General features: G+C 37.4%; 1 protein-coding gene and 1 long non-coding RNA gene across 4 annotated transcripts in view; one reads left to right on the top strand and one right to left on the bottom strand.

The window, feature by feature from the left end:
- The window catches only part of LOC129264804 (arylsulfatase-like), a 28,799-nt gene extending 12,940 nt beyond the window's left edge, over positions 1-15,859 (top strand). For all 3 annotated transcript variants that reach the window (XM_064102157.1, XM_064102158.1, XM_064102159.1), the window contains exons 5-9: positions 1,787-1,936; positions 10,998-11,110; positions 11,860-12,082; positions 12,562-12,726; positions 13,321-15,859. In XM_064102157.1, the coding sequence (XP_063958227.1) occupies positions 1,787-1,936; positions 10,998-11,110; positions 11,860-12,082; positions 12,562-12,726; positions 13,321-13,970 (1,301 nt within the window). In that variant the 3' untranslated portion in view covers positions 13,971-15,859. The remainder of the gene's footprint in view (positions 1-1,786; positions 1,937-10,997; positions 11,111-11,859; positions 12,083-12,561; positions 12,727-13,320) is intronic.
- LOC129264805 (uncharacterized) lies at positions 7,156-9,695 on the bottom strand. Its single transcript, XR_008584890.2, has 3 exons — positions 9,457-9,695; positions 7,944-8,320; positions 7,156-7,745 (listed from the first exon to the last, which is right to left on the bottom strand). It is a non-coding gene; the product is annotated as an uncharacterized LOC129264805 (long non-coding RNA).
- Positions 15,860-18,028: the final 2,169 nt, after the last annotated feature.

The raw sequence follows: 18,028 nt of genomic DNA, 5'->3' as shown, positions 1-18,028 counted from the left end.
CTCCATCCTCAACCAAACCCTCCTTCTCTCTTCCTCCACTTGTTCTTCCATGACTTCATTGGTCGTCTCCTTCTCGAACCATCCACCTCAAACTCAAAGCCCTTCTTAAAACATCCTTAGAACATGACCATGTCAGCCAGGCAATATTTTTTTATTGCCTAAATCTTCAACATTGGATAATCATTAACATTGCAATGAATAGAGATTTCTAGGGCTCATTGTTTTTTTAGTTTCCAGGGATCTTCTGAGCATTACCAGGGCTAATTCCTCCCCCCCCCCCCCTCCCCGTGTATTTTTTCCCTTATTTCAACTTTGTCCATTTGCCTTTGCTTGAAATCCCCATCTTTTCCCTCAATCATCATGTCTCTATCTCATACAGCATGACTAATCTCCTACAACTCTTATGCACCATTCCTTTCATCTTCAAAGAAAAAAAAAACCTATAACTTCAGTACTCTACACATTCCCTAAACTTCATCCACCCAAAACTTGGTTAAGCTGTTACAGCTGTCTCACATCACTCAGCATCTATCGTTTTTTTCACTGGACACACCAAGTTGCATCTCATCCATTTTCACTTTTTTCCAAAATCTATTCTTTAGTATCTTCTCCACACTTTTAATTGCCTCTCCAATAACTTTACACCCCTCTAGGATTAACTCATTGCATTCACTGGTACCACCACACTCACTCCTCACTCATCCAGCATTCCTCTTATTTCAATCTAACTCTCTGGCATAGAAACTCCATTATCACACCAATTCTTATCTCTTTACTCATAATAACCATCTCAACACTCAATTTTAAGAGTCCAGTAGACTTTCTATTTTTATTTCTCCAATTGCCTTCACCACTTAATTCCAGACTCACTCTTTCAAATACATTACAACTGTTTTTAAGTTATGAATGTGAAATGCCAAAGTCCAAAGTGTTTTTTTTTCATTGCTTTAACAAAATCTGACATCATTATGAGGGTATAGTTGTTTATATTGAAACCAAATGTTGTAAAGAACGCTGCAGCACGTTTGGTCACCCTATCTAAAAAACATGTTCATATCACACCCATTCTGAAATCTCTTCATTGGTTAAAGGTTAACGATCGCATCATCTTCAAAATCCTTCTCCTTGTATTCCATGCAATTAATGGCTCTGCTCCACAGTACAATATTAATCTAATCAGCAAATACACTCCAGTCAGGTCCCCACGTTCATCCAACTCTGGTTCCCTAGTTATTCCTAAATCCGTTAAGACATGGGGGGTTCGGGCTTTTGCTCACGCTGGCCCTGTTCTCTGGAACGATCTTCCCCTGACAATCCGTGAATGCACGTCCATTGATATATTTAAACGTTACCTCAAGACTCGTCTATTCAATGCCTCTTACTCTTAATTGTTCCTGAATCTATTACTATTATATTTGTACTTTTTCTCTTTCTTTCTTTCTTCTTTCACTGCGCCTTGGGCACTCTGCCGAGTGGATTTGGCGCATTAAAAATCACATATATTATTATTAAAGCCCTCCATTACCTTTCCTTTCATTATTATGAAACGGTCTCCCCCTTCCTGGTCTATGTCATTTCTGTTCAATTCAATGTTAAATTATCATGCATAAACATACAAATTGGTTTGCAGTCTGACTTTCAAATTCAAATATCTTTTAACATATTGGATAATTGATAAGTACATGAAACAATGCATTACTACTACATTCATAATTGGTACATTGAGATTAAAATGTAATGATTTACCCAAATGTCTGTTAACATCCATTTTATTTGATCTCTTCAGGACGCTTACCAGTGCGTGTTGGACTCTATGGACCGGCCAGGGTGTTTGAGATGTCTACAAGCTATGGCCTACCCAAATCAGAGACGACCATAGCTGAAATGCTCAAGGAACAGGGTTATCATACCGGTATGGTGGGCAAATGGCATCAAGGTATGTGGAACATTTGAAGGTTTTTAATTTTCCAATACCTTTCTTAATCAACCTTATTCTTAGCCAATTAGGCATTTCAAGAAACTAGAAATCAATGACAAGTACATGTTAATTCAAAGATGAAGTTCAGCTCAACAAAAAAATAATGGATAGAGAAGATTCAATCATTCAAATAAGAATAACACTTGAAATTTCATAACATTTCCAATTTGTGCTTAGTTTTACTAAACAGTGATAAGTACATATGGTCTGTATGAAAATGAAGGAGCTGATGATATCACAAGGCTCATTTACTTGTACTTTATAACATGTAATATCTGATATTTGTTTTTTCATAGCAGCAGCATAGAATTGTCCTATAGAAGGAGTTAAATAATTATTTACATAATCCTGGTGACTCCCGGTAAACAATGGGGATACAAATATTTATAAAAGTGAGGCATTGTTCCATTGACTTCTGTAATCTAGAAACTCATCTTTTTGTTTGGATGATAGAGGGAGTGGGCCGTCTGGGACAGAGACCTGAGTACATTGTATCAACCACATAGCTTCCTGAAACAATTGTAGGTCTGTCTGTCTGCGTTGGCGTGTGTATGTGTGTATCAGTTAGATTGCATGGATATTGTAGTTCTCACCTTATAATTGGACCACAGTAATTGATTGCATGACCTAAAGGAAAGGAGCCAAGGTTGTATAAACAGGATGCAGTACCACTTGTGTAATAGCCACCTACTACTACTACTACAACTATTATTACTACTACTACTACTACTACTACTGCTACTATGGTGTTACGTCTGCTACTCAGTGTATTTACACTAGATATACAAAATCAAACACCAACTACAACCTACAACACCATGAGGGCTGGATGAAAACCATCAAGCTTTCAGAGGAATCACCTCTGAACTCTCCACTATGAAGCTAGTACCCGAGAACGATGAATCCTTTGGTTTGCCATCTGAAAAAATCAGATTACACATCACCAGGAGCTTTCTTGACCTTCCCCTAATATGTTTTAGCAGTGAACACGTTTATTATTTTATAATTTTTATTTTGTATATAGTTGGATGAAATGTTTTTATTTATTCGTAGAAAAACCATAATATGTTATGTTGTTAATTTGAATGCTCATTGCATTTCTTTATTTTGGAGTATTTTAGAGAATTGGCTTGCATGATTTGAGTATGTTTTAATTGTTAAAAGAATCAATTAATTTAGTACATGTATATAACTTTTTTTGTGTGTGTGTAGAAGATGTGAACTTTGATAGGAAAAAGGTTAAAGGTGTTGGAAGAGGCTGGGTGTCATAACAGTCATGAAATTTCAAAACAGCTTCAAAAGAGTTTCATCAACTAGAATGTGTGAATCGTTTCGCGGGAGAAAATACATGGGATCATGTATGTACCACAGTAGCAAACGCAGAAAAGGCAACTGCAAGATTTTGTCAGGGATTAGGGGGATCAATCAAACCTACGAAGATTGGTGGGAATAGCTGCACAATTTCAGAGAGGAAAGTGATAGTTAGGCCTCTCATACAAAAACGAAAAATGGAAGTGAGTTTTTCTGTCAATAAGAAAAAAAATGACAAACTTTTTATTGATATATTTGATATAGAACAAAGCATAATTTAACACTGCCTTTCTCCATCTAAACTTCATAACATCGTTTTGTGAAAGAAGCATGATGGACCTATGGCTTCATCAAATGCCTTTCTTGGATGCATTGGGGCAAAATACATAGAAACCACCTTTATTCACTGTAGCGTCAGACGAGTTGCCATGCTGATGTGGACCCAATCAGGCACAACCTACACTACAAGGAGGACAAGAATGGGATCATCAGTACAGAGTCTGATGATGAGGAGCTGGAGAATGATGTGTTTCCAGTGGAGTCACAACTCCCCGTTATTCACCTCTAAGATGGAGAGGTAGAGGAAATGGCAGCCAAGACTGAGGTGGAGCTGATGCAGGATTGGGAGGAAATGGCTATCGAGGAAGAGGTGAAGATGGAGAAGGAAAGGCGGCCTGAGATTGAGGAAAAGGAAAAGATTAGTATAAATGAACTCCTTCACCTCAGGGAAAAGATTGATGTTGTCAGTATTTCACAAGGGCAGGAGCAGGAGGAGATGAAAGAGGATGAGATATTGGATAACAAGGGCTTGAAGACTTCCCAAAGCACCTGCTATGATCATATGGAGAGCCCTTAATTCTGTCATGCACAAGGTAGTCACCGAGAAGTGTTAAGGCTGCATATTAACTATGGAGGACTGATGATGTCATTGGAAGAGCGTGGGAAGGGGCATGATGTCATAACAGTAATGAAGATATTTTATAAGTTTGAGTATTCAAAGCAGGATTAGAATATCTTCATTTACAAAATACAGAGTAGCTAAGTAATGCAAAAACAGACGAAAGATCATTAAGAATTGCCATGGCAAAAAGGGTCAATTTTACCTTGGAAGATTGTAGGAAATTGACAAGTAGGTCACTGATGAAATAAGATATGGAAGTGGATATTTGTGGATATGTATAAGAAAAAAAACTTTTATTCATCTAAACTTCAGGCAGTTGTTTTTCAAATGGAACGGGATGTGAGGGCCGACCTGACACTTGTCACTGAGGCACCAAGACAAAATGCATGGGCACCTTTTCATTTACTGTACCGTCAGACAAACCTCCATGTTGATATGGACCCCCATCAGGCGCATCCTACACTATGAGGAGTGCTAAGATTGAGTCATCACTATTGAATCTGATGAAGAGGAAGGAGCTCAGATGATGTGTTCCAAGTGGAAGATGATGTGTTTCAAGTGGAAGAGTCACAAGAACTACCTGTTGTTCTCCTTTAAGATGGGGAGAAATAGCAGCTAAAACTGAGGAGGAGCGGATGCAGGATTGGGTGGAATAGGCTACCGAGGAAAAGGACAAGATGGAGGAGGAGGAAAGACAGCTTGAGATGGAGGAAAAGGAAAAGATTGGTATAAATGAACTCCATCACCTCAGGGAAAGGATTGATGCAGTCATTATTTCACAAGGGCAGGAGCAGTGAGGGGATGGAAGAGGGTGTGATATCGAATGGCAATGAAGACAGGGCTTGGTGACTTCTCACAACACCTGCTGTGATAATATTAATGGCCCTTAATTCTATCATGCACGAAGAAGTCACCAAGAATTGTGAAGGCTGTACATATAAATGAGGAGGGCAGCTTGGTTATCAACAATGTATGATGATGTCATTGGAAGAGTGTGGGAAGAGACATAGTGTCATTACAGTCATGAAGATTGTTTAGAAGTTCATGAATTTCAAGCAGGGTCAAGATCTTTTCATTTATGTGGGAATCATTTTGCTATACAGAGGGGTCACATATGTTGCTATTGGTGAGTGCTACAAAAACATAGACAAAAACATCATTAAGAATTTACAATGGCAAAGGGGGATCAATCTGACTTGGAAGATTGTAGGAAATTGACAAGCAATTTTCTGGGCATCAGTGATGCTGAATGTGCCCAACTCATAGAGGAAAGTAATAGGTCAATGATTAAAAAGGAAATCAGAGTGGATATTTGTGGATGTAAATAAGAAAAAAAAATGCAAAGACTAGCATAATTTGGCACCACTTTTCTCCATCTAAACTTAAGATAGTTTTTTCTCAAATGGAATGGGATTTGAGGGCCGACCTGACACTTGTCACCGAGGCACCAAGACAAAATGCATGGGCATCTTTTCATTCACTGTACAGTCAGACAAGTCTCCATGTTGATATGGACCCCATCAGGCGCATCCTACACTATGAGGAGGGCTAAGATTGGGTCATCACTAGTGAATCTGACAAAGAGGAGCTTTAGCATGATGTGTTGCAAGTTGAAGAGTCACAAGAACTACCTGTTTTTCACCTTCAAGATGGGGAGTTTGTTGAAAAGGCGGCTAAAACTGAGGAGGAGCTGATGCAGGATTGGGAGAAAATGGCAGCTAAGATTGAGGAGGAGGTATTGCAGGATTAGGATGAAATGGCACCTAAACTGAGGAGGAGAAGATGCAGGATTGGAAGGAAATGGCTGCCATGGAAGAGTAGATGAAGGGGGAGGAAGAAAGGCAGCCTGAAATGGTGGAGAAGGATAACATCGAAGAAAGTGAATGCTATTGCCTTGGGGAAAGGTTTGATGCAGTCATATTTAGCAAGGGCATGACTGAGCAATAGGAGAGGGAATACTGTGATATATGGAATGACACTAAAGACATGGCTCAACAACATCCTGCAGCACCATCAACAGTAATAGTGAGGGCCCTTAATTCTCACATGCATGAGGTGGTAACAGAGAACTGAGAAGGGTGAATGCGGAGGACAACTTGACCATCCTCAGTGCGTGCTGATGTCTTTGGAGGAACAAGATGAGATGTACTTCCCAATCGCTCTGGAGAGACTGAAGAATAAAGTGCTTCTTTCCAAGCTTCATCTAGTCTACCTCATACATATGATGTTTGTTTGTAAACTGGATGTAGCCATTGTGGAAGCTAGTGAATTTTTAGCTGTCGATGTGAAAAAGTGGAGGGTAAAGGATATCATCAAAGACATGGTTTAAAGGAACATCTGAAAGAACACACAGCTATACACCGTTTTTAAGATACTTGCCTTGTGCAACCTTTCTTCTCTCACTTGTTTATTAAAACCTTTTGTCATTGTGTTTAATGTACTATTAATGGAATTCATATTTAATCGGATAATAGCTTTCTCTTCAGCTTGAACATTGTATTCATGGTACTTGTTAGTTTTAATGTTGAGGTACAGGTATGGTCATTGTGTGATTCGTTGTTGTTGTTGGGATACTTGTTTTCTTTTTTTTATAAATGGTTGAGGTATGCTCATTTTGTAAATGGTTGTTGTTTTGGGGATATGTATTTTTACTATGTAAGATCATTGGCTCTCTATTTGCATCAATTGGCATTTGTTGCTGATGTGATACTTGTTTGTTCGTGAATGGATGATGTATGGAAAGAAGAAATGGATAAGTACTTGAGTATTAAGATTCAGGGAGATTAAGAGAACAAGAAGGGTTCTGGAAGAGCTGAGAAGTTGTACTGTAAAGAGAAAAGAAAGGATTGTATAAGGGTGATGCATAGGCAAGTATAAGAGTGGTTGGTGGACAGTCAGGCTTAATAAATTAGTCAGCTTAAAAGAAAAGAGTTTGCAGAGTCAGGTGACAGAATACACAATGGATGAATTATTTAGCAATTTTATTTTATGGGTATGTATTCTTTATCCTGATCGTACAAACATTTTTCAACTTGTATTGAAGTGTTATCCAAATTTGCATGGGTTTTTCCCATCAGATAAAAGGGGAAAAAGTATGGTGAAGTTACTAAAGAAAAATATTTGCTTTTCTTGGTGGACATCCCAGCTGGAAGAAACTACTTGTTGGATCCCTATTTCCTTCTGGCATAGTTTTGTGAACCTTGAATTGAATGTTTTCATCCAGGCTGACCTTTTTGTGGGACTGTAGTATGACCTGATGAGGGCATTTTATTCCTTATGTGTGTCTTTGACTTACTCAATCCACCTTATGCTAAATGCTTAGAAATGGTAGCTTCTCTGGTAGGAAACATTTCGGCAGTGTTTTCCTGAAGGATCCTTCAATGTTGATGGTGGATAAGCTGAAGCCTGTGGATTGGCCATAGCTGGTGACTTGGCCATTACTCGTAGATGGCCATAGCTTCAGGAAGGGTCAAGGCTAGTAGATGGCCAAAGGTGGTAGAAGCACAGTGGCTAGTGGATGGGTCAGCACCAGATGGGTAGATTAGTTGACAGTCCCTGAAGGTGACGGGGGTAAACAAATAAAAAAAAATACTTAGTGTTTTTTTTTAAACATACAGTATATGCCTCGGACAATTTATGTCATTTCAAAGCATTACTTTTATTTATAAAATATATATTTATTCATTCATTTTTTATTGTGTATTTATTTATTGCATCCATTCTACAGTTAGTACAAAAAGAAGACATACTCACCACCATCTCCAAGGGCATGAATTAGATGGAGAGATCCGGTTTGCTGTCATCATTGTTCCCGTTGGTTGGGCTGGGAAAGTAATTTGTTGATGTTGTTATCTACTCCTATTTGGCTCACTAGACAACAGGGAGGTTCAGAGATGACTGGTACTTGTGTTCTTCCATGGCAGAGATAGACCAGATGGATAACCCAGTTCTGTCATTGATGTCCATGTTGTTGATGTTGGGTTACCCTGGCCAAGTATTCATTGATGTTCATTTCTACTCCTGTTGGGGTTGCCGCTCGACATGTAGTAGTGGTGGACTAATTTGATGGGTTTATGTTTTCAAGGCCAGATGTCATGTCGGCAAGATCCATTCCATGCAGTGCTTCATCTCTGGAGAAAAAAAAACACCAGTATACTATAAGTCAGACATACATGAACTCAGAATCCTCAAATCTTCTTCAATTCATCTCTCTGTAATGTAGATCCTGACCCTTGGAACAACTTGCTCCCAATTTAAGAATATACAATTGAAGTGATTGATTTCACTAAAATGAATTCATAGCAAACAAAGTATTCACATTTTTTAAACAATCTCCACTTTTTGCCTCACTACGTAGTAAAAGCAAGATAAAAACTTAAACAGAATGTAAAGATTTGAAATTAAAACATTAATTTGAAAACTTGAATTATTTCCTGTTTCATAGAACTTAGATATCATACACTTAGTCATTGATTATCAGCAAATTAGTTACCGGGCGGTAATGTAATTTCAGGTCACTAGGCCAAGATAATGTTGAAATAAAGAGTCCTTACTTTATAAAAACTGAGATCTAATGGTTATCAGGTACATCAGCAATTGGATGTGTGCTTGTAGAATTTCAGATCAAGGTCAAAGGTGATTTCAGGTCAATGAAAATTGGCATCTCAACTTTAAAGTTATTTTAGCAAATCTGATGAAACTAATAAAAATTTAATGTCAGATGGTCACAAATTACATGAAACAAAGGTATAAGTGTATGTATAAGTCAGACATTGGATTCAATTTTAGGGCAAAGCCACTTCGTGATATAGCAAATATTATTCTTTATAGTATTACAGCTCAAATGGGTGAAATTAAAACATGTAGGTGCAACAAAAATTTCAAGGTTAGTAAAACTGAATGGGCTTTGAGTCTATTAAACAGGACATCCTAAGATTGGCATTGGTGGCTGGCTTGGATTACAGTATATTCAAAGGGTAAATAAAAAAGATCATGTTAAAAATTTAACACTGCTACTGTATTGAATTGTGAAACTCAGGTGAGACTGCCTGGAATATACAAGTTGTTTTTTCTTTCTTTTTCTCTTTCTCAGTAAAAATGGGATGATTATAATAATAATATGTGTTAAACACATATATGTTTGTCATAGATGCTGCACACACGCACAAAATATATTTTTCTAATGAATTTTTGTTTGAAAAGAAAAACAAAGGCAAACAAGCTTACATATTTTTTTTTTCCAATGTTAGTCTTGATAGGCACTTACCATTTTTTAAATCTGGATTGCCCTGTCCATTACATACATGTATTCTCTGGTTCCTTGGTTCTTGCAAAAACCAAGGCATGCTGTTTTAAGTCCAAGGTTCCAGAGTACCCTTCCCATAGATTAGACATCTCCAAGCAGGCCTGTAGTTTCCTTATTCAAATATGATAATTCTGGTTGTGTTCACATCGAATGAGTCGAATAGAAAGCAAACATCCGAGTGCAAAGATGCGAAGTGTCTTGCTGGTCATACCTTGTCATACTGCACCCAGAACTCACAAAACATATGACCAATCAGGAGTCTTACCTTTGGAAGAAGGGAGTGTCTTAAGATGTATCAGGATTTGATTGGTTGAATGCACACCCTCGCACCCACTCACTGAGACACACTTACATAATACTCATACCCTTTGGAATGGGTCCATGTTCTTTTGTTCAATATCCTGCACTGGTCACACCTCCAAATTATCTCTCATCTTCTTTTGTCTCCTGACTTCCTCCCCCTCACCACCTTCTCTGGCCCATCTAGTTTGACTGTACACTGTATTGTATATGTATTGTTTGTGTCTTCTACATCCTGTTGTCTCATTAACTGCACTTCCTCCCTTTAAGGGTCTTGTCACCAATCTCTATTCAGAGTGTAGTAGCCAACTTCCTCCCCCTGCCCTTTATCATGACCCAATGTATTCTATTAAACCCAATGTTTGCACTCTTGCGATCCCTCTTTCCCTTATCTTCTTTACCTGTTTCTCTATCCCTTACACATCATGTGAAAAAAAAGATGTTTGGCTCTTCCAGATGGCCTTTCCCCTCTATGATTCATTTTAATTTAACAAAAGGGCTCCTGGATCAATGAAGAAACTGGAAGGATGCTTCATTTAGTACGAATACCTGCACCCCTATAGTTTACCAGAAGGAACTAATTAACACATTCTAGCATGTATCAGAAGATACTACACTTTTGAAATTGCAGCAAAATTAAAATATGTAATTATTCAGGGAGGAGAGGTTTGTATGTATGAATTGTTCACATGTGGACCTACATATAACATTCATACAACACCCCCCCCCCCCCAAATATAAATAAATAAAATTTTGGATTATCACTGCTAACTTTTGTAAAGATATGAAAATTAGGTTGCACAAGCCATTTTAAAAGTGGAAGTTATACTACTAGTATATCACTTCAATGCTGCTTTTATATAGCTTTGGTGATTTAATTGATTCACAATAGATTATAATAATGATGATTTGTACATGTTCAATGAGGTTTCAAACTAGGTTCTACATTGTTGGAGGAAAAATGAAATATTTGATATTTTGAAAAAGAAAAGGGTATCATTTGCTCCTTTATTTGCATACTGTATATGAGATATGAATATCACCATTTTGGGAAACTAAGCAAAAATTGAAAAATGTTAATGAAATTCTGCAAAGCATTTTAGTCAACATTCTTACTATGGTCAAGCATTTATCATTGATGCATAGGAATTGTGTTTATCAATAACATACTATACAATGATCTGATCTCTTATACTGTGCAGGTATCAATGAGTTCTCTCACAACGATGGTAACCATCTACCTCATCATCACGGTTTTGATTTTGTTGGTCATCTTATACCCTTCACTAATCATTGGATGTGTGATGAGACCAAGGTTAGTTTGTTATGTTGACTTTTAAAATTCTGATGTTTTTTATCTGCTATATATGTGTATCCTTTAGGTTGTTGTGATACCATAAATACAGTTGATATGTATGTAATAACACCTTTACACATAACCTCATTGTTGGTGCCATAATAGTTGTAGGTCAAACATTTAGAGACCAACAAAAATCAATATTTGCTAGAACTTTATGCATTCATACATTGACCAAGGCTATGTATATTTCAAATTCATGATGTAAATGGTTGGTAAGATTTGTTTTTTATCTGGACACTGCTGCACATGAAAATAATTTAATGATTAAAGAAATGCCTTTAAAATCATAAATTTGAATAAAATAGTAATCACTGTATCATTTTCTACATTAGTAATTACCAGTATTGACACTTTTTGAGTCTGTTTCTTTGAGTCACTGCCTTCTTGAGGATCATCATGGGAGATACCCTGTGCATGTGGAGGCAAACTAGGTGTTATCTCTTCATCCCTAGTCTCACAATAATGAGTGAACGGGATGTAGAGACAAAACATTCAATCCTATTCTAGAAGGTATTTACACGCATAAGAGGATTGCAAGTGGTATAAACAAACCATTGTTTCAGGTAATAGTGCGTATTGATTAACCTGTCAGAAAAACCTGACTGAGTGAGACACATTGTAAACTAACGCCTGACTAATGCAACTTTTTTCTCACTTCTTTTTATCTCTTGGTCTCTCTTTACCTGCCTTTATCTCTCTCCTAGATGTACACAGATGCACCAGATAGATATTACTGCCTGCTTTATTACAATGACACAATCATCCAGCAACCGCTCAGCCATAGAAACCTTACAGAGAGACTGGTAGAAGATGCTAAATCATTCATCTTTAATCATCGGGATGAGCCGTTCTTCTTCTATTTTTCTTTCCCTCAAGTCCACACCGACATGTTCAGCAGTCCAAAGTTCAGTGGTTCTTCGAAACGTGGTAATTTGATTTGTCAGTGTATGTTTTAAAAATGTTTCCTCATTTGTTGATAAAAAAGCTTGCAGATAATCTCTCTTGATAATATATGTTGACACACAGTTACAGCATAATTATAAATGAATGCTAAGAGAAAGTCTTTTGATTGGGAGTACTCAATATGGTTGGCTGCTTCACTGCATATTTCCTTCATTTTGGAGCAAGTTATTTTTGACACCCTGATGAAAAAAAAGATCAGCGTTTGGTCATGCATGAAAATAATTCATTTTCTTGTGTCATCTGAGTGATAGAGAAGACTTTACAGCATCTATCAAATGTCTCCTTTAATTTAGAAATAACAATTTGAGATCTTTTCCAAAAATGGAGAAAATCAGAGGTTGTTCGTTCTTCATTCGGTGCTAGGGGATACATCCAAGTTACGTCTCTAGTTTCTTTTGATTCATTGTTTCATTCAGAAAACTCATTAATTGATTTGTTTACAGGTCGTTATGGTGATTCATTGAATGAGATGAGCTGGGCTGTTGGTGAGACCCTGTCAGCCATCAAGGAGGCTGGTCTAGAGAGGAACACACTGACTCTCTTCCTATCTGATCATGGACCACAAACAGAGGTCTGCAGTGAAGGGGGATCATCAGGAATATTGAAAGGTATGTGTATGCAATGACATTATAATAATTACCTTGGGGTTGGGGGGCACTCAACTTATTGGATGTGGGTAGGCATATGTCAGTCTTGTAACATGAGGATTGGGACTTGTGGAAACTTCTGGTTTGTAGGCCCTAAAAAGCCCTGTGAACAGGGTCTTAAGAGTAAAAAATAAAATAAAAATTTGGAGGATCTATGGATCTGAAAAAAAAAAAGATCTCACTGTGCTTGAGCTGTTATGTCTGGTTTATGTAATTGTTTATTGACAGTTGAGGCAGGTTGCTGTTATCACTAGGCAAGAGGTCAGAGTTGGGTTTTACAAGTTTTATCAGCCATAGGGCTGAGCACATCACCATTAGCTAAAAAACAAAAGAGAATTACAGAGTTCAAGCAATCCTTGGCAATAGGCGGTGCGCATTTATGTCGCAGATGTAGGGAGTGTGTCAAGAGGTGAATTGGGTGGTCAGAGCGGCGCATACCGGTAGGTCCAACATGTTTAGGTTGAATGTGTTTACTTTATGGAATTACCCTTACATCTTTCACTATTGCCTCTTTTATCTCACTCCTTCCAATATTGATTCCCATCTGCGCTGCAGGTTCCAAAGATTCCACCTGGGAAGGGGGTATCCGTGTTCCTGCTATAGCAAGATGGCCAGGTACCATAGCACAAGGCAGCCACTCTCAAGCCATCATAAGTAGCATGGATATATTTGCCACTGCAGCAGATCTATCGGGAGGAAAGCTGCCCCAAGATCGCATCATGGACAGCAGCAGCTTCTTACCCATACTCACTGAGACATCAGCAGAGCATCGAAAGGTCCTGTTCCACTACTGCAATGACAGGCTGATGGCTGTTACGTATGGTATCTTCAAAGCTCATTTTTACACCAAACCAGCATTGAACTTGGACCAACTAGCAGCTAAGTGTAGGAAAGGTTGGATACCTACAGGACCTTACCACCTTTGCTTTTCGTGTGACCCACCCTGCGCCGTACGTCATGAGCCACCGTTACTATACAACATAGGGGTCGATCCTTCCGAATTGTCGCCCTTGAATACCAGGAAATATCTAGATGTCCTTAGTGAAGTTGAAAGAATCGTAGAAGAGCATCAGAAAACTCTGGTGAAAGGCGACTCATTGTTTATACGAGAGCGAGCTTTGTGGTTGAATCCATGTTGCAATCCTCCGTACTGTATGTGCAATTATGATAGAACTTTATATCTCAAGGAACTTGGGCTTTCATAAAATGAATTATATAAAGAGATGTATATTTTCTTACTGCAATATGTATTTATAATACAAGGGGAAAAATCAATTACATACAGTTGTATAAGTTTATGGGTGGTGCATGTGCCATGTCAACTAAAGTTCAGAGGCAGAGACAAAAAAAAAGGAATAGACTTGTTCAAGGTTAATTTGTTAATGATTTTCCCTGAGTGCTAGATGAAACAAACTGAATTTTTTCATGTAAATGGCATATTTCAAAACTTTTTTTGACACAAAAGCGATCTTTTGATTAAGCCCATATTTTTTTGTCTTTAAATAAAATTTGTGGCATGTGCAAGTGAGCACCGGGCTTGTAGCTGATGCAGGGGTGTGAGAGTTCAGATTTTTATCTGATTTCAGATTTTTTGTTTTGATTTTCAGCTTAATTTCAGCTTATTTTTGGCCTTCCTCTGTACAAAAAGTATGGGAGCTCTTTCTATTTCAGACTCTTTCAACACTCTTCGGCTTTTTTCAGATCTTTTTATTTGTGACCACTCACACCCCTGCTGATGGCATTGCATTCCTCACAACCATTGGTGCTATATGAATTTATCACCTATAATAGATCCACTGATGTTATATTGATTGATACTAGAGGATTGAAGTGATAGCCTAGTCCTTTGATATTTTATTTTAATATTAATTGAACTATAAAATACATGTATGAGGTGGAGGGGGAGATCTCCTGAAATATGCTCGGGATGCAGTGGAGAGAATCTAGATCCCCAGAGCTGGTCCTCTAGCCAAAGGCATATTTGGCACAGAAAATAGTACTGATTTGGGGATTAGAATACTTGTGTAGTGCCCTCTCTTGGCACGTTTGAGTCAAATCTTTTCACAAAGGTACCATGATGTTATCCAGGATTTTTCAGCCCTATTTCATGCCTAGAAAGTTGTTTGATTAAGTTGCCTTTTAATTAAAGCCAATACCATCATTCTGCCATAGTTAGATTCCACAATGGTCCAGAGGCCCGTTTCATAAAGAGTTGTAACTTTGCGATTAGGGCAACTACCATGTTAACAGGGCTCAGCAGCCAATCAAAATCAAGATTATCATGGTAGTTGCCATAATGGCAAAGTTACAACAGTTACAACTGTTTATGAAACAGGCCCCACATGACTTAATTGGTTTATAATTAATTTGAAATAGAGGTGACAGCCTAAATTTGTCACTTGAGATATCATGAGTAGAGTTTCTTAAAAATTGTTTCTCTACTATTTCTTTAGGAATGTCAGTCTGGGTTATATACAGTACGTGTATGCATGTAATTTTACCAATCAAATAGTTATGCCTATGCAGGGTGTTGATCAAGGGTATAAACGTCGGAACATTCATCAATTGAATAAAACGTGGGAATTGCAAATGCATGTAAACCTGTAAAAAAAAAAATTTGTAAATGGATCAGAATTAAACCTAGGAAATAAAAGACAAACAAACAAGTTGTTCATTGCACAAAGATTTAATTATAAAAATCAAAAGAGACAATAACACATGATCAACATTTTTACACAAACAGCAATTAATAATAATGTATGTGTGATTTAAGTAAGGTACCGATTACTGAGAGTGCAAACTATCTTTATTGATTTCATGCAACTGTCCCAATAACGTGCATATTATCTGATGGAGTAAATAAATACACGATCCGAGCAAATATTCCTCTTTGAATATAATAAAAAGCCACTTGATTTGGATGAGCTAATCAATGATTTGGAAGAACATTGCAAGGTTTTTCACTGATTATTGAACATTAAGTGATTGCTTTTTTAATTTGTACTCAAATATAATGCAATGCTACCGCCTATATCTATCTCCCTAGTGCAGCTTGTATCTGCAAATAAATAAAATACACTTGTTTTTAAAGAGACACTGCTTATGAATTTGATTGATTGATCATACATGTAAATACATTAATTAGATCCATTCTCACCCACTTCCTTGTGTAATGGGGGGGGGAGGGGGCTCACTTTTGCCTTGTTAACCAGGTTTAATCGTATGTGAAGACACCACCGTTCTTTGCACATAAGTACGAGAGTGTGTGATGTTGGATGCGCTACTCAGTAATGCACTGTGCATATTTTTCACAAAACATGCGACTCCACCGAGAGCATTCCAATAGAAACAAGGCCACTTTATGTGAAGTGGTTCTGGAAACCAGTTTTAAGAAAGTAGATGAGAAGTTGGCATCCAAATCTCTTGACTATGAAAATTTCAACACAGATACTAAAGTAAATAATCTGTATAAAATATATCTGCCAATTAAAAAGATCAATATATATATATATATATACTATACTGTATTCCTACATGGCAAAAAGAAAATTATGTACAGTAACTATAACATGATGATCATGAAGCCAAAATAAGATATGGTGGGGCAAAGTTCAGCAACAGAAATAAAGCTGAGCTGTCCCAGAGAAAGCAAAATGTACCCTTAACGAGTCTGAAAACATCTTTCATCATGAGGAAATATCATCTTCACAATCTCTAATACATAAAGTTTGTAAACAAAATATTGTTGAGCCTTGTCATACAACTTCTGTATATAAAGCTAAATGGTTAACATTTCTTTAACTCAAGGATTCCTTCAGTGACGTCAGTCTTCTACCAAGATTGTGTTACTGCCAGCACAATGAATCCTGAACTACCCTCATTGTTTAGACCCTTAAAATTATTACCTTCAAAACTAAAGCAGCAAGTAAATTCTAAAATGGTCAATGAAAATGTATTACTGGTACATATTCACAATGAATATGTTCTTTACTTCTGACCTATAAATAATGCAATTTATTCAACTACATAGAGACTAATATCTTACTGATAATGCAAATGTTATTGTGATTGTAAGATAGTAATAAACCCTGTATTCTACTAAAGAAATACAATATTAGACATATTACAGCCACATACATCAATATTGGCAGAGATGTGATGAGAGCAGGAAATATTGTCTAATTCAGCGAAACTCAATAAGAAGCCATTCCAGTCTGATCTGGACATTGCTTTGGGAGGATTGTGTTTGCAAAATAATAATGCAGCTCTGACAGCTCAGAAATAACTGGCAGGTGGCTGCATATTTGTAACCATGTACAGTAAACAAATATATCAGGCTTTGAGAAAGTATAGTGGAATTATTTATCCGAGGTTGGTCTGGCAATTACTATTTTCCCGAGGGGCGAAGCCCCGAGGGAAATATAGTTTTGCCAGTCCAACCGAGGATTAATAATTTCCACTATGCTTTCGAATGAAACGCCTGGTATATTTGCTTTATATCCTACTTTTGGTAATTTACAACCAAAATCTATGTGTTGAGCTTGCAAAGTCCGGTTACTTGAGTTGAATTACCTACTTTTCTCCGAGCCACCGCGCTCAGCGGAACGCAGATTAGTGCCTGCGCCGACGCATCGCTGGACTTGCCCGGGAGAGAGAGCACGCAGGCAGGTGCGCCCGAGAGTTTAGCTAGATATCCAGTTTTGCGAAATAATGACGTCAGACCTCGATATATCCAAAAATATATCGAGGTCTGACGTCACGCAACATCATAGTTGAAATATATCAGGTCACATGATGCTACTTGAACCAATCACTATACAGGATTTACTCTATGTAGGATATAATGACATATGGCCTGTTCCTTAGAAGTAAAATCAGATTAGTACGCTTCTATTTTGTACAATGACACACTTCTTGCCGGGTTCAAGCCAACTATCAGCTCTGCGAGCAAAATCGTAACAATATTAAAAAGTGACATCCTGCAACAACTTTTCTAAGTGTACAGAAATTGACAGTAGCAATTTTATCTGAAAATATATATTTTTACAAGGACAGATGCAAATACATGCTTGTTTTAAAAATAGAGAATTTCTGTAATCTAGGAATGGAAGACAGAGGATTTAATACTTATTGATAAACATTAAACTTACATGTACATGCATAAGCAGACAATAAGATCCATACCATGGATTCAATACAAACACAACAAGACACACATAGACAATGATACACTGGGTTAAAATAGGATTGCATGTTAACATAC

Source organism: Lytechinus pictus, chromosome 7, assembly GCF_037042905.1.
Source record: "Lytechinus pictus isolate F3 Inbred chromosome 7, Lp3.0, whole genome shotgun sequence".
NCBI classification, from domain to species: Eukaryota; Metazoa; Echinodermata; class Echinoidea; order Temnopleuroida; family Toxopneustidae; genus Lytechinus; species Lytechinus pictus.
This window is presented reverse-complemented; position numbering and strand designations above follow the sequence as displayed.